Raw genomic sequence first — 24288 nt, forward strand, 5'->3', positions numbered from 1 at the left:
TACCATAGAGTTTTTTAAACCCCGTTGTTTCCGGCCACCATTTTTCCCCTCCGCAATCAACCAATAGGAGGAGGCCTTGAATAGAACGGACCGCCTACCGCTCTGAGCCGAGACCTAACGTTGGGGACTCGGTGTGTGGCGAGGTTCGGAATCTGTCGTCCTTTCGCGAAAATGGCGGCCGGAGCGGGTAGTGAGTAACGATCTTTTTTCTGGCTAAGGGCAAAAGTATCAGGGCCTCCTTTTTATATCTTGGGATGTCCCTTGCCTTACATTTCTGAGGAGCAGCGGGGCATCTGGCGCAGCTGTGTACAGCCAAGCTTCATCCTGCATATCTGTCAATTGCACGCAGGGAGTTTGCCTTTAACCACCTTTTTTTGCCTTCTAGGGACCATTTGTTTGCGAAATAATGTTTTTTTTAAATTTAATTTCGCCTTTACTATTTTGTTATAAGTAACGTGTCGAACATATTTAATACTCTTTCCTTCTCCTATTCCCAGAGTTTCCCAGATAATTGTATCTGGGTTTTTTCTTCAGGTAGATCAGGAATGTAGAATTTGCCTCATCCTACAGCAATATTATGATTTTTTCCCCCGCTACTAGAACACAAGTTGATGAATGCCGGGCCCACAGAACCGTGGTCTATTCGAGAGAAGCTGTGCTTGGCTTCTTCTGTCATGCGAAGTGGGGACCAGAACTGGTGAGAAAAATACTGTTAATGGATTCGAACATTTGCTGCCAAGTTGTATTCAATATTAATGGCTTAAAATAGCATGTAGTGCATGTTCTTCAATGGTGCAGAATCAGACAGCGATTTGCGAACCTTCTTGTTCTAAATACGAAATAAGTACGAAAGCTGTTAGTGATTTTAACATTTGAGAGTATAGGTAATCTTTGACCTATGACCACAATTGAGGCCAAAATTTCTGTTGTTAAGTAAGGCAGTTGCTAAATTAATTTTGCCCCATTTTGTAATCTTTTTTTACCACAGTTGTTAAATTTGCAAATCACTCCAGTTATTAAGTGAATCATGCAGTCGTTAGGTGAGTCTAGGTTCCCTCATTGACTTCGTTTGTCGGAAACCAAATAGGAAGGTTACAGAAGGTGACTGCATGACCCTGGAACAGTTGCCAAGTGCCTGAATTTTTATCACAAGATCATGGAAATGCTGCAACAGTTGTAAGTGTGAAAAATCGTAATAGATCTTTTTTCAGTGCTGTTATGACTTTGAATAGTCACTAAATGAATGGTTGTAAGTCAAGGACCACCTGTAGTACCATCACTGGAATAAAAAAATAATTTAATTTGAACCGCTATGTACCAGTTTACAGTATCCCTAATATTAACAAAAGAACTAACTACAGTAACTTTATAGTAAGCCATGTTACAATACCCTTTCTATTAAATTATTTTAAAGTGTAACTCAATATTAGTGATAGATATTTTGATGAAAACGAAATGAGAAATATCTGTTATTTTCAACTCTCATACTTCAGAGGTTCCTAAAATAATTTGCAATAAACATTCCCATTTTTTCTGCAAACTCTATGATGGAGATTATTTGGTTGCTTTGGTCTGATGCAAAACCTGCAATCCCCCCCTAGTACTGTTAATGAAAAGTGAGATTATTTATTAGTGCAAATAGCCAGATCAACAGATCATGTACTACTTTCCAGCCTCAAATTTTAGTTGAAAAGTGATTAAGCACTTCTGATTATATTCAGAAGCACAGATTGGAGGGAAAAAGCACATAACCATAGTTTTTTGTTTGACTGTTGAAACGCGCTAGAGATTATATAACTTGGTACTCTTATCTTAGTCTTACTGGATTTCTACTTCTGGAATGAGACACAAATCTGAAGAGGAATTAATTAAAATTGTGTGTGTTTGTGTGTGTGTGTGTATAAGTTTTATTTGCAGTTTTTCTTTAACAACCAACATTTTTGGGGGGACCGTGTAATGACTGGGTTAACATGTTTCAAACGGTGTTCACAGTAATAATACAATTACATATATAAATTTTTTATCTTTCAACTTCTAACCTTAAGGTGCTCATTATAATTGTAATATATTCTTTTATATACTTATGAATTCCTAACATTTTGATATTATAATGTCACTCAGTGTTCCATCACATTTTCAATATCTCAACTTTCTATAAACACCATTAAAACCAATTATCCGTAAGATCTAATCAGTCCCAAATTTATATCTCTTAAGTCCCCTGGATTTATAGTCCTTATAGGCTATATTTTCCAATATATTTTTTCTATCCTGTTAATCATAATACTTTAAAATATACCTAGTCCTAGTCTTCCATCTCCTAATCTTATTATATCTGTATAATAAATTCATACACACACACACACACACTAACTACTATTTTCCCAATTCAAACTTTCTACTTATTTCTATTGTTTTTCAATATTACTACCTTACAAAATATTGTTTCTCTATCCATCATCTCTCAGTCTTTCTAGAATTTAATCATTTATTGATTTTTTGGTGATTATTTTATATTTCTCTCTTCGAATTCTATATGTCTTCCTTTTTACGCAAACTGATTATTCCCTCTTATCATTTATCTCCTTCTGCTGTGTCTTTTGAATATCCATCCATAACCCTTTTTTTGTTTTTGTGAGCTCCTCCTTTTTCCCTCTATTATATTATAAGCACTTAATGGATTGCCTATTTGATTTCTAGTATTCGTTATTGTTGTCCTTTCAGTATTTTTCTCTGCTTTTAATTTATTTTTATCTTTTTGTGGTTTATTTTGCACCACTCCTAATTTCTCAGCTGTTTTCTGTGTATCGTATTCATCTTTTCCCACCATTTGTTGAGTGTCCTCAACTTTCTCATCTTTATCTTTAAATATTCCCATCAACTTCTTATAGTTCTTTGTCGCTATTTCTCTGCTGCTGTTCAGGAGAGCTTTCTTTGCATGAGCGAGGAAATTGCATAGAGTCTCCCAGCAAGCAGTTGCCGGCTGCATTTCACAGAGCCTAGCAGAGTGCTGCTATTTTCCAGGTGTTCTTGCTGCGATGTCAACCAAAAGTCTGGAATTAATTAAAATTCATGTAATTTATATTTGAAAACAGAATGATGTATTTTTATTCAAATTGGACTTGTATAATAGAAAAGAGCAGTAGGAAATAATTATTATTGTTTACATTTACAGCCCCTTTTATTCCTAACGAATCAAATTGCTCATAGTGGTTTTCTTTTCTAATTATCCAGGTATCAACACTGAGATACTGTAGATCAGATTAATGGAGTATAATTGACCAATGTCATCCAATGAGTTTCAAATATGAATAGATATCTGACCTTAGATCTCTATGAATGGAATACAAACCAAAATGAATTTTAAAGTGTATTTTATAGTATTTTTCCCACTCTAGTAAAAATGTATCATCTCTGATGTACAGAGAAAGAGAAAAAAAATCTTGAATCCATCTTATCTGTAGGGTATCTGTCAGCCGAGCTATTAAACCCTTTGCAGAACAAGGCCGTCCACCAGATTGGTTTTCTCAGAAGGTAAGAAGATTAAATGCTACATTTGTGCATAATAATGGCCTTTTGTTTTACTATTGGGGAATATCTGCTCAAGAGAGTTATTGTGAACATCTAGGAAATAAAAATCATGGATTAAACTGTTTGGAGCTTTGCTCCACAGGACATTCACATTGCAAAAAAAGAAAGAGAAAAAAACCCTTGACATTGCATTAATTTTCATTAATAGACCACTATTTTAGAGTGTCTCTGGAGATAGCTCTAATGGTGCCAGTGCTGCGGTCAACATCTCTGCCTGGTTGCTGCACATAAAGAAAGTTCCATATAGTTTATCAGGAAAGTATGTCCTCTTCCACAACTTTAAAAAATATCTTTATAATGTGGAAAATGTGTTTTATATTATACATTGTTGAAATATTATTTTTGATGGTTGTTTATAGTGACTGATTTCTAAAAAAAATGTATATATTTTCTTTTTTCTAGCACTGTGCATCACAATATTCTGAGCTCCTGGAGACAACAGAGACTCCAAAGTGAGTTTAAATGCTGAACCATTTCTTATCGGGAAGATTAGAAGTTGGACACAGTATGACCTTGTTATTTGTTAAAGTAGCCTGACTGCTGGCAGGCTTCCATGGAAGCCTGGAAAATGTTGGGTGCAAAGCACTTCTAAATTATTTTTGAAGCTGGTTCATCTCTATTAACATGGTGTTCAGCCTTTGAACTCTGAAGAGCATGACAGCAGAGTGAATTTACCAGAGCAGTTGAAACTGCTCCCAGACACTGATTATTAAAGGATTACCACAACTGTGATAGTTTGGGTACATTCAAATAGAAGATATTGCTGGTATTCAAATAACCTGAATCCCAGCTTCCCATTTACATTGTAGATTTGGTGGCTAAAAGTAAGAATAGAGTAAATAATCACAACTCAGGAATGCATTCTGCTTTTTATTTAGTTATTGATCTTTTCAGAATATTTTTCTCATACTTTTTCCAATAATGTTTTCATTAAAAATACAGCAAAATATACTGTATTTTGTGATGTTTGTTTAACCAGAATCTAATTAAAATAGATTTGAAGTGACACACTCATTAAATTGTTCACATAGTACTGCAGAAATAGCTAATTCTGATCACAAACTTTCATGCCAATAGGTACTTGTTTAAGATTACTTTAGTGTAATCTTAAATTTTACAATAGTTTTTGTAATGCTTTACAAAAGACCAAAAGCAGTAAGTAATAAGTAATTGGGGTAAGGAGGTACAGAAAGATTGGATGTATGTGAATGCAGGGTGCTTCATCTGCAGGGGTTGGATTTCTGTTACTGGTCCCTAGAGTCTTCTTCCCTTCCCTTTTGATATTTTGTGTGTAGAAGAAAGCGTGGTGAGAAAGGAGAAGTTGTAGAAACTATAGAAGATGTTATTGTGAGAAAACTGACAGCAGAACGAGTGGAGGAGCTTAAGAAGCTGATTAAGGAGACCCAGGAAAAGTACAGGTAGGTCTCAGATTTTTGAGATGTCAATGATACCTGTGTTTTCTTCAAGAACGATGGCTAATAATTAATGAAATTAATTGTACATCCTGTATTTTCTTTACAGGCAGCTAAAGAGAGATGCAGAACTGATCCAGGCAGGACATATGGATCACAGGCTAGAGGAAATTTGCAATGACATTGTGATGTGGGTTATCTTATTTCTCTGTTCTGTCACATTTTCCCCAACTTTTCTACTCTCAAACTCCATGTCTAGGATCAAGCGAACTTTTAAATGAACCTCAAAAATTAAGTTTTTTAAAATATACGTTAAAATTACTGATATAAGCAATGTATTCTTATGCTTCTATCGTAGTGTTCATGTCATGCCTTGCCAGGCTATTTGCCCTTTGTAGTAGAATTTTGATGAATTGCCTACAGGTTCTGCTATCTGTAGCTGACATCTTTTAAATTTTGGTTAAAAATTGTTTTCAGGGATTTTAAAATGAAGAGTTTCTCACTGTTTTTATCCCATGTTTGTGTTATATACAGGTAGTTCTTGTTTAATGACCATTTGTTCAGCAACTTTGTTTCAAAGTTACAGTGGTGCTGAATGAAGGTATCCCCACAGTCACATGATCATGATCTGGGTGCTTAGCAATTGTTTCACAATTATGACATTGCAGCATCCGGTCTTGTTATTGGTTATATTATAAATTCATGACTATCACCGCCGATTTCTGATAAATAAAGTCAACTGGCAGAAGGTCATAAATGGCATCCATGTGGGATTCATTTAATGACAGCAATCAGAAGTGCTGTTACTAAACAGCACAGTCACTTGACATTGTGCTTTACAGCCAGCTTGCTTGGTGACAGAAATTCTGTTCCCAATTACTGTTGTTAAGTGAGGACTAGTTATACGAGTGGTAAGTATCCGGTTTTGCTTCCATAACTATGTGTGATCTGCATTTTTTCAGGAAAAAAAGAATAGAAGAAGAGGAGGCTGAAGTGAAGAGAAAAGCTACTGATGCTGCTTATCAAGGTTAGTTGGAATTTTGGATTTTTAGTTGAGCCAAGATCCTCACAATTAAACTTCTTAGACAGGAATTAAAAGTAGTAAAATGCAGTTTGAAAAACTAAGACCTGCAAAATTATTTGGTGATCCCAATTTTCTCTTCAAATTTCCTCTGGAAAGGATGAGCATTTCATAGACTTCTCTTTACAATACTGTCTTTAAGGCTGGACTTAGGACTCAAGGCACAATAGATTGCTGTAATGATCCTGTACCAAAAAGTAGCATAGAAGAAATGAAAAAGAAACCCTGTCCAATATGGACATAAGCAAGAAATTATCAGAGAACTAGTAATGAACATTTTTCCTGTTCCGTATTCATAAAAAGCATGTGAGAAAAATATAGGAGGATACGTTTTGGACTGACTTGGGGGTGAAAAAATGGACCACATTTTGTGTTGACAATTCTTAATTGATCTGAATAATGTGAACTAGAATGTAATTTTCTGCCTTTGTTTCTCTAGCTCGTCAAGCAGTTAAAAATCCATCAAGGAGGATGCCGGGAATGATGGTCCGTTCTCCAGCAGGGTCAACATCACCAGGAGCAGAGTATGCTCTGGGAGACTTGTCTCAACCCAGTGTGGAAGAGACAAGTCCAGGGGTAAGATCTGGCAGGAACATGAAGCCATTAGGCTGTACAGAGCTTTCCACAGCTCTCACAGACTTCCTGCTTTACAGGCACATTTTGGTGACAGTACTAATACAGGGAAAAACAGGTAGAGATACATGAATGACAAGGGAAGCTAGTGTGATGGAGGAGCTGCTTGGCATAGGCTGTGCCATTGGCCCTGTTGGGAGGAGTCACAGGGACATGTCAAGATGGTGAGGATGTGGCTTTGAACAGTGTGGTTTTTCTCTTCCTCAGGTAACTCCAGGGACATTGCCCAGCACCCCAGTTGCTTCCTTCATTGGGATCCCTGACACCCCCATGGGCTCCACCTCCCTGGATGCCCCCTTGACCCCAGTCACAGATGATTCAACCCAGAAAAAGATGCTAGGACAGAAAGCGACTCCGCCTCCTTCTCCTCTGCTTTCAGAGCTGCTGAAGAAAGGCAGCCTCCTGCCCACAAGCCCCAGGCTGGTATGGAGTCCCCTCCTTACATGTTTAAAAATCTGGGGGAATCTCTGTGACTGACTTTCACCAGAAAAGGCACAAAGCTTTTCAAATGGAATAGTTTGGATAGATTTTAGGAGTGAAAGTGATGCACGGCATCAAGATAATACTTTTTCCATAGTGCAATGAAGCATGCTTAACAGCCGTGGCAAAAAGGTGGTAAAATTGGGTGTAGCCGTGTGATGCCTCACTTAAGCAAAGTTTAACAGTAAATTTTTTGATCCCTATTGTGCTTGCAGGTTGAGGAATATGTATAGTCAAATATACTTTGGCACATGTGGACAACACATTTGAGAAAACTGTCCCCAATCTGATCATCAGCCTTCCACAGTCTGGCATGTTCGGGGCATATTGGCACCAGAATTCATAGACAATATGGGCTTTAGTTGTGATAGTTGTAAGTTCCAATTCCAAAAAATCAGATTTGGGGAAGGCTGCTGTTCCTACAGTTTTTTCTTTTAGTAAGGTTAATATTTATTAATAATGGTTATGCTTCACTCATTACTCTACTTTAATAATGTTTCAGGATCAGGTTACTTTTAGTTATAGATAGTCCTTGAGTTATGACCATAGTGAGTCCCAAAATTTCAGTTGTAAGTTGAGGCACCAGGTGACTGGACTTGATTTTATGATCATTTTTATAACAGTTGTGAAGTGAGTGACTAGTTGTGAAATGAATCACATGGTTGTGAAATGAATCATGATTGTTAAGCAAAACTGACAAAACCTGCCAGAAATTGGCCAAAAGCGTCACAAATTGTGATCACGGAACCATGGGATGTTTCAACCAGCCATGGATGTAAGCCAGCTGCCAAGTGCCAGAAATGCAATCACATGACCACAGAGTGTACGGCAGTTTTGAGGATGGATCATAAGTACTTTTTTTAAGTTCAAATGGTCATTAAGCAACCAATCCTAAGTCAAGGAGTAGCTGTACAGATAGTTCTTGACTTAAGACAGCAACTGGGCCTGAAATTTCTGTCACTAAGCAATGAAATTATATAGCATGACCATATCACTTACAACAAACTGTGCTGTACTGTTTGCCATTGTTAACCAAATCCCACAGTTGTTAGGAGAGGCAACTTCCTGCTGACTTCCCATAAGCAAGTTAGTGGGGAAGCCAGCAAGAAGTTAAGTCTCAGGCAGCTCACAAGCAGGCTGGCAGGCAGGTAAGTGGCTGCTGTTGGGGGGGGGGGAGCACAATGTGGTCTATGAGGGGTGTATCATTGTTCAGGGAGAGTGGTGGGGTGTGCAAGTGGTGTGGGAAGTGTGTGATGCTCAGGGAGGGTACATGGGCGTGGATGAGTGGCAAACATGGCACAAACACAGAGGGGCTAGGGATGGGTGCATGGGTATGGAAGACTTATCCCATTGACTTTCCCTGCTGGCTTCCCCATTCACTTTTTGGGGAAACCAGGAAGACAGGTTTCAAATGCCAATTTCATGATAATGGGGTACTGCAACCATTCACAAGTGCAGATCAGTTGCTAAGCGCCTACATAGCGATCACTTGAGTGCATAGGTTCTGGGATGGCTGGAATTGGTCACAACCATTCATTCAGCACCATTATATCTTCAAACGGTTGCTGAATGAATACTCATGACTTCCTGTGTGTTACAAATGTATTCAATCTAGGTAAAATAAAGAATATCTTAAATGAATTCTGCAAATATTAAAACTATGAAAGAGGTGGCAGGACTAACCTTTTCTTTCATAGAGTGAAAGAAAATTTGCCTGTGCTATGTGTGACTTGAAAACCCATGACCCATTAGGCCCTGGTTTCAGAGATATTTCCTCACCAGATTCCTCAATGCCTTGAACAATGGCAGAGCTTCTAATGCAATGCCTTCACTGGAAAAGTTCTTAAAAATTCAGGGAGATATTCAGAGATGAAAATAGGCCACACTGAACTGTATAGCACAGTCAAGAATCAGGAGTTGACCACAGTTGACAATAAAATATTTTATAACAATATAAACTATCATAACATTTTTTATAGTTTGAATTATGTCATAATTTTAATAAAATTTGCCAGGTTCAATTCCATGGGCGTTCTGGATTACGAATTTTGGACACATTCTGTAAGTTAGGTCATTTGAGATACCATGGTTCAAAAATTGTTGCCCTACGATGCAACATTTTTTACAATTATAGGTTACCCACAGAGTTTTAGTAGTTTATAGATTCCTTTAAATGGTGTCTCTTAAACTATTATAGGACAAATGTAAAGTGCAGTATGCATGAAACCTTACTTCATTTTTGCTGCTTAAAGTTTGCATTAGATTGCATTAGACTTAATATATTTAGAACACATCCTTGAATGTGGAAACATTCATGGAGCTCAAAAAACTGCTTTCTCTTGTTTTGATGAAACTATGAATCACAAATCCATGAGATGGTAATTATACATACATACATACATACAGGTAGGTAGTTATAGCGTAGCTGTAACCAACTTCTATTGGGGTGGGAGATTATGCAAGAAAAAGAGACGTATAATGAGCCATATTAGGAAAGTTGCACTGGATGATGGTGCTGACCCTTTGTATTGAGGTACTGTACTTTTACGAAGATAATATATACCTATGTTTGTTTCACTGTTTACACCATGGTTAATTTATCTCTTCCTCTTGTGTGTGTGTGTTTGTGTTTTGACGAAACCTGTTCTTTGTTTCTGAGAGTGTCATCCTATTTGGAAAGGTTCTCCCTCTGGTTTCCAAAAAGATGTTCTCAGCTTTGTTCCATTTTGTAGCCAAATTTTGTTTCCTGGTATTTTATCAAAAATTTGAATCCAACATAAGTCTATTTAGAGCTGGTTTTCATGACATATTTTTCTAGTTTATTGGTAAGCAAGGAATGCATCCTCCAGCGTATTCTGGTTCCTATCCTCCCAGTTAATGCAGTTATTAAAAAGCCATTGCTGATTATCATTCAGAAAGAACTTTTGAACAGTATAGTAAGCCTCAATCTGGTATGATAACTAGAGGCAGGAGCCATTGTAGTATTCTACAAATTTAGGTTAGAATGTTAGGCAAATGGAGACAGTGCAGTCTCCCTGCATTTAACATGAGAATTTAAGATTCCTTTGTTCTGGTGTTCACTCTAAAGAACTGTATTTAAATCCAACCCAACATAAAAACATTGTTTAGTATAGGGATAGATATTGCATTTTTAAAATTTCCCCTTTTTCTCCTTGGTGAACTTTTACACGCAGCAACGAAATCATTTGCATTTCTTCATTCCTACAAAAAGGCAAGAAAGCTTCAACCTTGATTTATTGTGGTGCAACATATTGGGTGAGACTTTGTTACTTTACAGAAAGTTAAATCTTCTCTGTGTTGACCTTTAGAATATGATGTGTTTTGGCAGGTGGCAGAGGGTGAGCTCTCTGTTGTTGCTGGTCATCCAAGCAGCTCTGGTCTCCTCCTGGAAGTGGGAGGGGTTCTTCCAGTATTACATGGTGGGGAAATGCAGTCATCTTCTACCACTATTCCTGCGACTCCTGCTGCTTCAGGTAGGACATGTTGTTTTACACTGTTTTATCTACTGTTTAAAACCTGTGAATGTAACATTGCAAAAGTTAGGTTCTGGGAAAACATGATAATTGTACAGTGCAATATTTTTAAACTAGGCTTTATGAATGTTATGTAATACTTGATCCTTCTGTTACTGCTGTGTAAATTTGAATACTTTCAGCATGATGTAGAATTTGAGAGCGAGAGAGAATTCTGCATATCTTTATAAATTAAATATTTTTTTTTACAATTTGATAAAATAGAACTCTTTGATACAAAACACGGATTGCATTTTTCCAGTGATACATAAATTGTATTAATGCCTACTTGAAAGCATGCTACGATGTTGTTTGTGTATGTTTTGGGATTCTAATAGGTTACTTCCAGTGTAGCTGCCTATAACCATTTTGTAAAAGGTGTTGTTGTATGTTAGTGTTGTGGCATGAGCTATTGTGGGATAAGTACAGGAATTGCTTGCTTTGTAGCTGTTGCTTGTGGCCTAATGTGCCTTTCCTGTCTTCCTACTTTGTTAGGTGCTCCTACTCTTTCCCGCCTTTTAGAAGCTGGTCCAGCACAATTCACCACATCGCTTGCTTCCTTTTCTGCTGTTGCCAGTGAACCTCCAGCCAAACTCCTGCCTCCCCCTATAGAGTCCGTGTCTCAGGCCACCATAGTCATGGTGCCCACGCTACAAGCGCCACCTGCTGTGCCATCTGCTGCAACTCCAGAAAGTGTAGCGACAGGTGCGTCCTTGCACTCATATGCCACTCAGTACCTAACAGAAGACTGTTTCCCTTGATTTAGAGGAAGGGCTGTATGAATGTGGGCTGTGGGCATCTAATTTTAATAGCAGAGTGATAGATGGCTGGACTTCAGTATCATCATGCTAATTATAGAGCAAATGATTGGTTCAAGGCTGTTAAGGAAAAGTTCTCGTGAGTTTCAGTCAGAGCAGATGAAAGAAAGGGTTATGGTAAAAGTACTGCGGTGGGACTAGAATTAGGCTTTGATGCTAAGAAATAGCTCTTTTGATTTCAGAACTTGTTGGGGGAGGGGAGAGAAAGTGGTACCAGCCTGCATGTGCCTTAATGCAGGGCTGTGGAATGCTTTTTTGATGCCTTGATCTGACCCACATTGCTGGTTGCTGCAGCTGCCAGGCTTTCACTTGACTTGTCACTCTTGTCCAGTGAATCAGCCCAACACCTGTGTTTCCATGGAGGCAGTGCCTGATCCTCACACTGTGACAGTATCAATGGATAGCAGTGAAATTTCCATGATCATTGATTCCATCAAGAAAGACTGCCTAGCCTCTGGGGCATCTGGTGCTGTAGGGACTTCCAAAGACCACATGGATAGCAAAGAAGACCTGGATCTGGCTGAGAAGATGGATATTGCCGTTTCCTACACAGGGGAGGAGCCTTCCTACACTGGGGAAGAACTTGATTTTGAAACTGTTGGGGACATCATAGCTATCATTGAGGACAAGGTAATTATCCAGAGGCCTGAGCTTTTAGTCTTAGTTTCTAACAAGGGCGGCATACAAGACAAATAAATAATAATAAATTTCTTTCATTGAAAAGGCATTTGCCTGGTTTACTTTCCCTCATTGTTTTAACTACCCGAACTGATAGTTTCAGCTCAAAATATATTAAGTTTCTTTGACTGATGAAAAATAGAGGCCCACAGATTTAGTAATCACAGCCAAAATTGGAAATAATTTCCTTTCAATAGAAGCTTTGCGTTTGTTATAATCTTTCACAATCCAAAAGCCACTGGTTTACATAGTTATCCATCTGTAATAGTATGACTGATGTGCGAGAAAGTGGCAAAAAATGTTTCCATCCATATTATCACTGCATTCTGTCATGTAGAACAGTTGGAACCTCACCCCTGTAGTCCCAGTTACCTCTCTATTGCACAAATGATCTATTTCTGCTTCTTATGTTCTTGTTTGAAAAGGTGGATGATCATCCTGAAGTCTTGGATGTAGCAGCGGTAGAGGCTGCCTTGTCTTTCTGTGAAGAAATTGAGGATCCTCAGTCTCTGACCAGTCCTTGGGAGCATCCCCTCCAGCGGGAGCATCCAATCCAACAGGAGCACGAGAAGCAGAGCCAGATGCCCCAAATGACAGTAACAATAAAGCAAGAAAGACCAGACTGTGAGGAATTAGAAGCAAAAGGGATCCGAGATCTGATGAGCCTTGGAGATTTGGGAGCAGATATAAAAACTGAGCCTGCTGAACAAGGGCAGGTACGTTTGGGCTCCGAAGAAGCCGCTGTACTAGCAGCTAGAACAAGTGAAGCTTCTGAATTGAGGGGCCATATATCTGAAGATGAAGAGACAACAATGGTTGGTTTGACAGGCTCTGATATGGATGCAGAGTCAACAAAAGATGACATGGATCATGGCAGTGTGAAAGCAGAGGTAAATCAATAAAGAAGCTATGGGTAATTTAGAATTTGTAAGTAAGAAATGGAAAGGGTAGCCCATGTACTAGGTTTGGTTCCATTTAACATTTTGGCTAAATTTGGCACTGTATTGTTCTGGTGCCAAGACATTGAAATTCAATATTGAATGTTAACCCCAATATACAACATTTGTGATCAGTTATTATTTTACATAATATATCATTGTTTATTAACCAGAAGTATCTAGGAGTCACAATGTCCCAGCTACAGTATTTTTAAAATTGTACTGAGTTCTCTTCTTTGGTTGAAGACAGTACAAATGTCCCTGTGCAGTCACTGGTCTAGAAATGTCCCTCGCTGCTTCATAAATGAAGCCCAAGATTCTCAGCAACTAGAAGGCAATTCCTAATATCATATACTATCTTTCTTCCCCTTGAGATTACACCCCATCCAGAGCTCTGGTCATTGGTTAGGTCTTCAAGAAGTCCCCTGTCTGGATAGGCATACATGGGGCTACCCAGTTGGGGGTTCTGTCACTTCAGCCTCCTGGCCTGCTTTCATTGTCCTACACAACAAAACTTATTTTCTTTCTAGCTTCCCCCTGATGAGGAGACTTCCTCTCCACATGCTCCAAGTGCAAGTGAGGATTCCTCACAGCCAGATGTCCACCACAAATATGAACTGTCAGGTAACTGCATTGGCTAGACTGGGAAGCAGGAAGGGCAACTTATGTGGATCTGATGGAGCATATCCTTTAACATTATGAGCATTTCACCTATTGTTTTCTTGTCAGAATCAATGAAAAATGAAGCGCAAGCTCTTTTTGAAAACCAGCTGAAGGTATTTTATTTACTCTTTGCAAAGGTGCAGATGAAAGCAGGGTAGATGGGGGAGATTAGTGGTGGGTAAGGGCAGCTGCAAATAGGTTGTGGGAAAAGAACTGCAGTATTTACTGTTAATCTAAAGGAATGGCTGGATTTTGCTTGATGATGATGCCATTGCTGAAAAGGTCCTGGTTTTGAAAAGGCCCTTGGTCCATATTCAGATATGTGAGGCAGAGCTCCATCTGAACATCTAATCAGGCAGTACAGATTAGATGGGGAAGCTGTTGGCATGTTCTGGGCATGTTCTGCCATACACGGGTGTGTGTGTGTGGGGTGTTTCTGCATGAAGCTTTTGCTTTCCCTGCAACCATTATCTTTGGAGGCTGGTGCAAGTGCTGTTGTTGGCAGTTGCATCTTGGCTGGGCTGACATGCTAGACTTTTAATCCTGTATTTCGGGATGCTCAGGGTGAAGAGGATGAGGAGGATGGTGCCAGCGAGGCTGCCAGTTTGGAGGAGCCCAAAGAGGAAGATCAGGGTGAGGGATATCTCTCAGAAATGGACAATGAGCCCCCTGTGAGTGAGAGTGATGATGGCTTCAGTATCCATAATGCACCTTTGCAATCTCACACACTGGCTGATTCCATTCCCAGCAGCCCTGCCTCCTCACAGTTGTGAGTATCAGTCAATCTCCAGCTATTCAGTAGATACCCCAGAGCAAACTCTAGCTGTCTGAAAGCTAGATATAGTTTTGTCCCTTTGTACCATAGTATGTAGTGTGTATTAATTGCAACCTGTCTAATTTAGAACACTGTCTAATAAGTTGCTGATTTCTGGTGGAGCCTCATGGTTAGACTCCAGCTTCGAGGAGAGCAGCCATCCTTTTTGCAGGAAAATGTAAAAGAGATGGGGATTACCACTGAGTTCATTACTAGATCCTTTATATGTTTTACTTCAGGAAGTAAAGTACTTGTATTCTTTTCTATCAAATGGCTTTTCCTGTCTTGTTCTAGCTCTGTTTGCAGTGAGGATCAGGAGGCTATTCAGGCACAAAAAATCTGGAAGAAGGCTATTATGCTGGTTTGGAGAGCAGCTGCTAATCACAGGTAAATCAGCAACCTTGGTCTTGTCTCGGTTCTGGAAAACAGAAATAGGAATGTTGTGTCACAACAAGCATTATCTTGAAAGAAAGCTTGTGTTGTGTAGGATGATGGAGTGGAAAGAACCTCTTAATTGCATGCTTCCTATTTGCAACTATCAAATATTATATATATATATATATATATATATAGAGAGAGAGAGAGAGATAATTTATTTTTATTATTAAAATGTTTTCAAAAAACTTTACAGTCTAGACTTACTCATGGAGCCTTTAGCACATAATCTGGCAGCCTCTGAAGTCCATTTTTTACTTTAACAACTTCTTTACCAAAAAGTCCTTATCAGGCACATAGAGCTGCATTAGAAAATGTGTGAAATGAATTAATTTTGGCAGAAGCTTTCAAAAGCAGTGTATCTGGTGATAGAGGTTAGCATCTTTTTGCTTGGAGCTGCATCTGCTTGCCTTTTGCATGCTTGCTAGTATTTATTACAGCTTTGCTGTACTGTATTATAACACCTGGTGCAAATATACACTTCTGTTTTTTTCTGGAATTCATGTCCCAGGCTTTCAGTTGCATTTTTTCTTCCTTATATTGAGCAAATAAATGGGTAGTATATTAGAAAAGTTTTCCAAACTTCTTCCATTGGCCATGAAATCCAACTGGGTGACCGGGCCCATCACTCTCTCTACCCAACTCACTTCACTGGGTTGCTTTTGTTGGTAAAAGAGGAGGAGGAGGAGGAGGAAGGCGTGCTGGATATGTTTGCCTCCTTGAGTTATTTGTAAAGATAACAAAGGTGAAATATAAATAAATAAGTGGGAATTATGTTTATTGCTTAGGACTAATATGTCTATTTTAGGACTAATATTTCTTAGGACTAATATGTCTTCTTTGAACAGGTATGCCAATGTCTTCTTACAGCCCGTGACTGATGATATTGCTCCAGGCTACCATAGTATTGTACAGAGGTTAGTATTTGTTTCATATTGATTTTGAGCCACCTATCAACACTAGTCCTTGGTCTGCTACTGCTTTTATAATCTGGCCTGGGGCCTATTCAGTCTAATAATAAAATAGCAGAGGAAAACATGACAGCACAATTAATTTAAGTGATCCTCTGAGGCTTGGAGCCCGCTCATAATGCGCTTCATTTTTAATGCATTTAATTTTAAGTTTGATTCTTTTGTAGGCCAATGGATTTGTCAACAATCAAGAAAAATATTGAGAATGGGTTGATAAGAACCACAGCAGAGTTCCAACGAGATATTATGCTGATGTTCCAAAATGCTGTCATGTACAATAGCTCTGATCATGATGTTTATCACATGGCTGTGGAAATGCAGCGAGATGTCTTAGAGCAGATTCAGGTAAAGGCACAATGTAATGTCTTCGTTGAATAACATTCTGATTTGACATGGGAGATGTTAATCTGTTTAGGGGAGTGGGCTCCTTCTTTTGGTATTATTAATGTTTCTCTGGCATAGAATAGAAAAATAGGTTAACTTACAAGACTGATACCTGATTATTTCAAAACAAGCAAGAAGAATTAAAGAAGGTTAAAACAGCCTAATTGTTTCCAATGTTATGATGGTAAGATGCTGTTCTTATCATCTTGGTAGGATGGTAAGAATGAAACTTTCTGTTCATTCTGAATCCTAATGCATATTGTGTTATGGTTTTTGTTTTTAGCAATTTCTAGCCACTCAGTTGATCATGCAGACGAATGAGTCTGGGATCAGTGCAAAAAGTCTCCGTGGACGAGATTCTACTCGGAAACAAGATGCTTCGGAAAAGGTAGGATCAATAAGAGCTAATGAATCTTGATTTTTAATATTCTCACAGGCATGGGAGGATTTAAACAGCTTTTGAAACCACAAAACTCCTGGTGTTTTGATATTTAAATTGTTAAGACTTACCTGCCTAATAGTATCCTATGAACTGGAGATTCCTGGGTCTGCATATAAAATATACGAAACAGTGACTATAGTTACAATTAGGAGCTTAGATATTTTGTATTCATTCTCGTCAAATCCATTTACCTCTTTGTTTGTTTCTTAATAGGACAATGGCCCTATGGGTTCCCCAGCATTCCTTCTTTCCCTCTTTGTAAGTACCTAACAATCACAATTACAATAAAATTGGGAATATTGAATACATGAGAGAGGCCTTCCTAAAATGATAGGAAGATTCTAGATCTTTTGTTAGTGAAATCTAAGAAACACTCAGTTCTGCTTTAAAATGTTTTAATTGTATAATAGAGATAGAGGCTTGTCATTTTTGGGTGGAAGGCCCTGTTGTGCTTTACATTTATAGCTTTGTACTATATATGGTAGTTCGTAAGATTGTCTTCAGCATTTTGAAAAGGCAAACTGGGTTATTGAAAATAAATAAAATGAGTGTAACTTAGTAGTATCTTGATTTGCAGCATTTTACATCGTTCTTCCATACTTGCCTGCAGAATATTTGGTGTTTTTAGAGAGATAATAATAAAATAAAACTGCAACGAAACATTTAGATAGTCAGCAAAGATCAATACAAATATTTAAATACAGAATCATACCAGTCTTATTCATCCTCCTTGAACATAAATAATTTAAATAGAATCTAATTAAAAAAAGAAACCTTGTTAAAGTTTGGATAGAGCTGATTTTCTCTGGACAGGGAATTCCAGAAATAGCCAGTTACAGTGGGGCAAAAAAGTATTTAGTCAGCCACCAATTGTGCAAGTTCTCCCACTTAAAAAGATGAGAGAGGCCTGTAATTGACATCATAGGTAGACCTCAACTATGAGAGACAAAATGAGAAAACAAATCCAGACAATCACATTGTCTGATTTGGAAAGAATGTTTTTGCAAATTATGGTGGAAAATAAGTATTTGGTCACCTACAAACAAGCAAGATTTCTGGCTCTCACAGACCTGTAACTTCTTCTTTAAGAGGCTCCTCTGTCCTCCACTCATTACCTGTATTAATGGCACCTATTTGAACTTGTTACCAGTATAAAAGATATCTGTCCACAACCTCAAACAGTCACACTCCAAACTCCACTATGGTGAAGACCAAAGAACTGTCGAAGGACACCAGAAACAAAATTGTAGACCTGCAGCAGGCTGGGAAGACTGAATCTTCAATAGGCAAGCAGCGTGGTGTGAAGAAATCAACTGTGGGAGCAATAATTAGAAAATGGAAGACATACAAGACCACTGATAATCTCCCTCGATCTGGGGCTCCACACAAGATCTCACCCTGTGGGGTCAAAATGATCACAAGAACGGTGAGCAAAAATCCCAGAACCACACGGGGGGACCCAGTGAATGACCTGCAGAGAGCTGGGACCAATGTAACAAACGCTACCATCAGTAACACACTATGCCGCCAGGAACTCAGATCCTGCAGTGCCAGACGGGTCCCCCTGCTTAAGCCAGTACATGTCCGGGCCCATCTAGTTTGCTAGATAGCATTTGGATGATCCAGAAGAGGATTGGGAGAATATCATATGGTCAGATGAAACCAAAGTAGAACTGTTTGGTAGAAACGCAACTCGACGTGTTTGGAGGAGAGAGAATGCTGAGTTGCATCCAAAGAACACCATACCTACTGTGAAGCATGGGGGTGGCAACATCATGCTTTAGGGCTCTTTCTCTGCAAAGGGACCAGGACGACTGATCCGTGTACAGGAAAGAATGAATGGGGCCATGTATCGTGAGATTTTGAGTGCAAACCTCCTTCCATCAGCAAGGGCATTGAAGATGAAACTTGACTGAGTCTTTCAGCATAACAATGTTCCCAAACACACTGCCCGGGCAACGAAGGAGTGGCTTCGTAAGAAGCATTTCAAGGTACTGGAGTGGCCTAGCCAGTCTCCAGATCTCAACCCCATAGAAAACCTTTGGAGGGAGTTGAAAGTCCATGTTGCCTAGCGACAGCCCCAAAACATCACTGCTCTAGAGGAGATCTGCATGGAGGAATGGGCCAACATACCAGCAACAGTGTATGCCAACCTTGTGACGACTTACAGAAAACATTTGACCTCTGTCATTGCCAACAAAGGATATATAACAAAGTATTGAGATGAACTTTTGATATTGACCAAATACTTATTTTCCACCTTAATTTGCAAAAAAATTCTTTCCAAATCAGGCAATGTGATTGTCTGGATTTGTTTTCTCATTTTGTCTCTCATAGTTGAGGTCTACCTATGTTGTCAATTACAGGCCTCTCTCATCTTTTTAAGTGGGAGAACTTGCACAATTGGTTGCTGACTAAATACTTTTTTGCCCCACTGTATATCTTTCAGAAAGTTCTAAAGAATTGAGGATAAGTGTTGTATTGTTAGTTGAATAAGTAGCAGGAGGATTTCTGTTCAAACCCTAGTTAATTTGTAATGCTTTGGACAATTTTAAACCAATCATTAAATTTTAGCTTAACTCCTCTATAGGGCTGTTGTTAAAAAGAGAATGGCAGAAAAAAGTATTTGTTAACAAACAGTTAACAAATTAAATATAAAACAGAGAACTCATTAATTCAATTCTTAGCAAGAAAATACTAGAATCATATGATGCAATAGTATTTTTAAATGTTTTCAAATGTGACTATGATGGTTCATTTGAAAATGAAGGTAATTTATTTAAATAAATATTTTATTTAAAAAAATCAGGAGAAATAGAATCCTACTTGTGCTCTAAAAATCAGACTTTGTTAAAAGATCCAAGGTTTTATGTTGTAGTTTGTCGTCTTCAGTTTCAGTTTCTCCGCCTAATAATTGTTCCTTCGGATTGATTGTAAGTTGCTGTCTGTTTGAGCCTTACTTCCCATTAGAACATTGTTTCTTGTGAAACTTATGTATGTTTTTCTTGGATCCATTGTTCCAATGTACATTGCATATTGTTGCAATGTTTTGCTAACCTTGCTTTATGGATTGTACCTTGCTATATCCACTCTAGAAAAAAGTAATGTATGTAGATGATATGCATGTACCTGTTTTGCTGAATGACCTTTACGTTGCATATTGTGGTTTTCTAACTATATTTGCCTAGCTGAATAGTTGAGAACTAATTTTTACAAATTGTCTGATTTTTCAGTTATAATTAGGTGGAAATATATTTCTTTGTTTAAATGTTTTAGAACTTCAGAATATAGTGTCATTGGAAAAACTTAAACTTTAAATAAGTTATGTAAAAATACAGTATGACGTAACCATAGCAAAGCCTAAAAGCAATAACAGAGCATAATAGATAAAATTTCATAACCACAGTTGGAATATATCATTGATATTTGAAGTCGCTTTGAGATCATGTATCAATTTTACAGCCATTTATGTTTAATGTTGTTATATACGGCATACACATTTATTGGTTGTGTAGGAGAATATATTGAATAGATCTATTCCTCCCATATTTTAAAGATGAAAAACCGGTAAATATTCTTTAATTTGCTTCCTTTTTTATTCCTCTCCACTACTGGTTTCATTAAGTTTTTTTTTTCAGAGTTGGTATTTCATCATTGCAGTCCTTCAACAACACAGTAGCTTGGTTTAGATACTTTCCTAAAGCTAAACATTTTTGAATTAACCACCACTTTTTGGATTTTCACAACATGCTACACTGAAGCCAAATTAAAATACATTATGTTTAATATAATGGGCTTAAACACAGATTCTGACTGAATTGAGAGAAAAAAACCTTCCTAACAGTAAAAGTAATTTGACATACAGTTAGCAAAAGTGATGGTGGGCTAATCATTATTGGATGTATTCCAGCAAACCTTGGCTATCTGTTATAGATACTTTAATTTGAATTGTGTGCTAAATAAGACATTGGTTTCACTGCCTCCTTTCAATTCCAAGAGTCTGACTCATGAGAACCAAATTTCTGAGATGAATAGTATATATAACTATCACAAAACTAAAATACAGTGGTTTGTTTGTTCCTTTCATGGGTAATCAGGGCAATCATTGTCTCTCAATATGCCAAAACTACATTTTGGCAGGTTCATCATCCAGCCAAAAGAATAGGGTTGAGGACATTTCTAATACTTATCTATTAAGACAGAGAAACATGAGGACAGGCAGCCAGATGGAGAGGGCAGCAAATGGAAGTAAGCTATCTGACTGCCCTACATTCATGGAGAGCCGCTGTGAGGAGATGCTAGGGAAAATAGTGCCAGGGTATTGCATCTGGAAGAGATCTTCTGTAAAGAGCAGCAGTTGATCAGGTATGTTAGACAACATCCCTTCTGTCCACTTGCAGAAATGAGCATATATTGTTCAAATGTAAGAAAAATAACAAGTATAATTTCCAAGCCTCCCCAAACAAGCCACAATAGATATTTCCCCCATTTGCTCCTGAGCTGACACAGAAATCCCACAATTCCATTCCAGAAAAGAATCCTCTGTGTTATAGGAAGGAAAGCAGTATTGTCAGACTAGGTGCTGAGTCTTTCCTGCTAACACAGATAGCAGCCAAGCCTCTCTGTCCTTTGCATGTCTTTCTGGTAACAGTTTTTTCCCCTCTCCCTTTGAACAGGATGGGGGAACTAGAGGGCGTCGTTGTGCCATTGAAGCAGACATGAAGATGAAGAAATGACGCAAAAGCAGGAAACATCCCAGGCTTTGGCATCTGAATGAGAATTTTCCTGGTTGTGAATGAGACACGGCTCTGGATGGACATGTGTATCAGTGTGTGTTGTCCTGGAATGTGTAACTGGGGAAATCCCAGGCCCAGGAGAACAGTCCTCTGCCTGTTCTAAGGCAGTTGTAATCAGGTCCTGTGAGTGTTCTGATTAGCTAGCAACTGGTGGCTAGTATGTATTGTAATGTGATGTGTACAGATTTTTTTATGTATTTGTGGATTGTAAATGTGTATAATAAATTGTAGAGAATCAAGTATAGCATGGTATGCTGGCTACTTTCATTTTTGTATTTTACTACTTTCAGGCCAGAACCTCTTATTAAGCATTCATTTCCCTAATATTTTTTGTTTCTAAATTTCATCTTGTTTTACTTGTAGCAGCAGTTCATAATGATGCCTCGTGCTAGACAACTAATAACACAAAATCAATCACATTTTATATTGAAGAAAAAAGATGTGATTGCAGCAACTTAGCTTCTGTCATAAAAACTTGGAAATGCTAAATTACCCTGTTTTTCAGTATATAAGACACACTTCTTCCCCCCCAAAAAAGTGGGTGGAAGTGTCTGTGCGTCTTATAGAGTGAATGTTACTGAAGCACCGCACACCTACCAGCCCCCATCCTTAAGCCTCTGCCTCTCAGCAATTAGCCTCCTTGCAGCAAACAGCCTGGTCAGCTTCAGCACAGCTTGATTTAGCACAAGCAGCTGATTGGCAGTTGGATCGGCCTCCCAGAATACCGCTGATCAGCTGTTCCAGGCTGCAGATATCGGTGTCACCGCCCAATGCTATCGCCGCCTCCACGTGCCCCATTTTCGGTCTGTACCCGGTGGTTGGGATGGCGGCGCAGTGATCCCTGCCACCTGGAACAGGCCAAAAACCAGACACCAGAGGCCGAAAATGGGAATGTGGAGATGGAGATGAGCAGCGGCAATCTCCTCAGCCTGGAACAGCTAGTAGTATTCCGGGAAGCCGATCCAACTGTTAATCATCTGCTTGTGCTGAAGCTGGCCAGGCTGTTTGCTGCAAGGAGGCAGAGGCAGATTTTTCCCCCCCTTGTTTTCCTCTGCAAAAGCTAGGTGCGTCTTATAGTCCAAACAATATGGTATTTAAAGTATGCATAGAGCCAGTTTGGTCTAGTGGTTAAGGCACTAGGCTAAAAAGCAAGAAATTAAATCCTGCCTTAGCCATGAAAGCCAGTTGGGCCAATCATCCTCTTTGAGTCCAACCCACCATGGAGGGTTGTTGCTACGGGGAAAATAGGAAGAGGAAGGTGTGTTGGATATGTTTGCCGCCTTCAGTTATTTGTGAAAATAATAAAGGCTGGATATAAATAAATGTTTCCCTTCAACAACTGGGTCTGTCAGTAGTATAGTCCAAGGGCACATTAGCATTAAAACTTCAGATGTTCAGTTGAAAATTTACTCAATCGGTAATGCTTTTTTCAGCAATCTCAGCTATCTGGACAATCACAAAATACAAGAATTTTTTAAAAAAACAATGTAATAGCAGTAGACTTAGACTTATATACGTAATGTAGTGTATAATAACAGTTATTCCTGATGCAAAAAAGTTAAGGTTTCAGATTATGATTGCATGTTTTAATGCTATTGTATATTTTAATATCATTCAATCCTGTGCACTTTGAACATCTGTTTCATGTCTGCGAATCATAAAACACTATGAGAAGAAAGCTTGGCAGATGTTATCTCCGTAATATGCCAGGTTTCTTTGTTGGGTCTGTCCTACCAGCCCCGGCCCTCTAATTTTTTTTGTAATTGTAAAATCTAAGCCAGACCAGATATGATAAAGATCTACTGAACATAATCTTGCGATCAGTTTTTCCAGTAGCCATACAAACATTTCTGGGACAGGACATGGGCTCAAGTGGCAGACTTTTCTAAAAACATAAGAATGTCAACAGCATAGTGGAAGGCCAAAGGATCATTCATTTGTTATATAGCAGGAATATTTTCAATCGGCTTTGTGGAACTCTGACATTTTTTCTTAAAAGAATATCCACTCTAAATTAGATTGAATCATACTATTTGTCCCTACACCGTATGATGCCTCTGATTGACAGTAACTTCAGTCTTATCTTTTGCATCTTTTCCAACTTTGCTTAATTGAATGTTTTTTATCCACTCTTCCAACTACAAATGTCAAGAACTGATGTCAAATGACACTCTTTACATGGTGATGCCCAATTTTTACACACAATAGTTCCACATTCTGTATTAAGCTCTTTTGCTTCAATTGAACAACACAAGGAAGGAGTAAACATACAGTTCTTTTAACTTCTTATAATAGGTATGTTCCTTATGGGAAATAACTACCTGCAAATACTTTAATGACATTAAACATTAATGACATTATTTAAAGTAATTGCATTGCTTTAAATAATGTAATATTTGAGTCTATGTATTACAGAGATACCACAATTAGAACATCATTCTCATCACCTGTGCACTACATCAAGCTGGAAATAGCCACAGTTCAGCTTTGACTCACTAGACGTTCATGTGTCTTTGGATTCTGGGCACCTACCTCACAAAACAACATTCCAGGATCAGACATTAAGTGGTAGAAATCTATTGAATGTTACATTCAATATATATTAAACAATAACTTGTT

The 24288-nt window shown here is 38.4% G+C and overlaps 1 protein-coding gene across 4 annotated transcripts; it reads left to right on the forward strand.

The window, feature by feature from the left end:
- Positions 1-81: 81 nt before the first annotated feature.
- Positions 82-21913, forward strand: BRD8 (bromodomain containing 8). 4 transcript variants are annotated; one of them, XM_032209165.1, is made up of 22 exons: positions 82-190; positions 601-697; positions 3465-3534; positions 3994-4043; positions 4887-5009; positions 5113-5193; positions 5966-6030; positions 6524-6660; positions 6925-7140; positions 10547-10691; positions 11226-11435; positions 11880-12178; positions 12652-13116; positions 13695-13788; positions 13894-13940; positions 14391-14596; positions 14936-15028; positions 15925-15993; positions 16215-16392; positions 16715-16819; positions 17087-17131; positions 21550-21913. In XM_032209165.1, the coding sequence occupies exons 1-22, from the start codon at positions 172-174 to the stop codon at positions 21607-21609; spliced, it is 2874 nt and encodes a 957-aa protein (XP_032065056.1). In that variant the 5' UTR covers positions 82-171; the 3' UTR covers positions 21610-21913. The 4 variants fall into 4 exon arrangements, with proteins under 4 accessions (XP_032065056.1, XP_032065057.1, XP_032065058.1 ...); XM_032209166.1 differs by having other exon boundaries at positions 12652-12942; XM_032209167.1 differs by lacking the exon at positions 11226-11435.
- The last annotated feature ends 2375 nt before the right edge of the window (positions 21914-24288 follow it).

Source organism: Thamnophis elegans, chromosome 2 (assembly GCF_009769535.1).
Source record: "Thamnophis elegans isolate rThaEle1 chromosome 2, rThaEle1.pri, whole genome shotgun sequence".
Classification (NCBI taxonomy): Eukaryota; Metazoa; Chordata; class Lepidosauria; order Squamata; family Colubridae; genus Thamnophis; species Thamnophis elegans.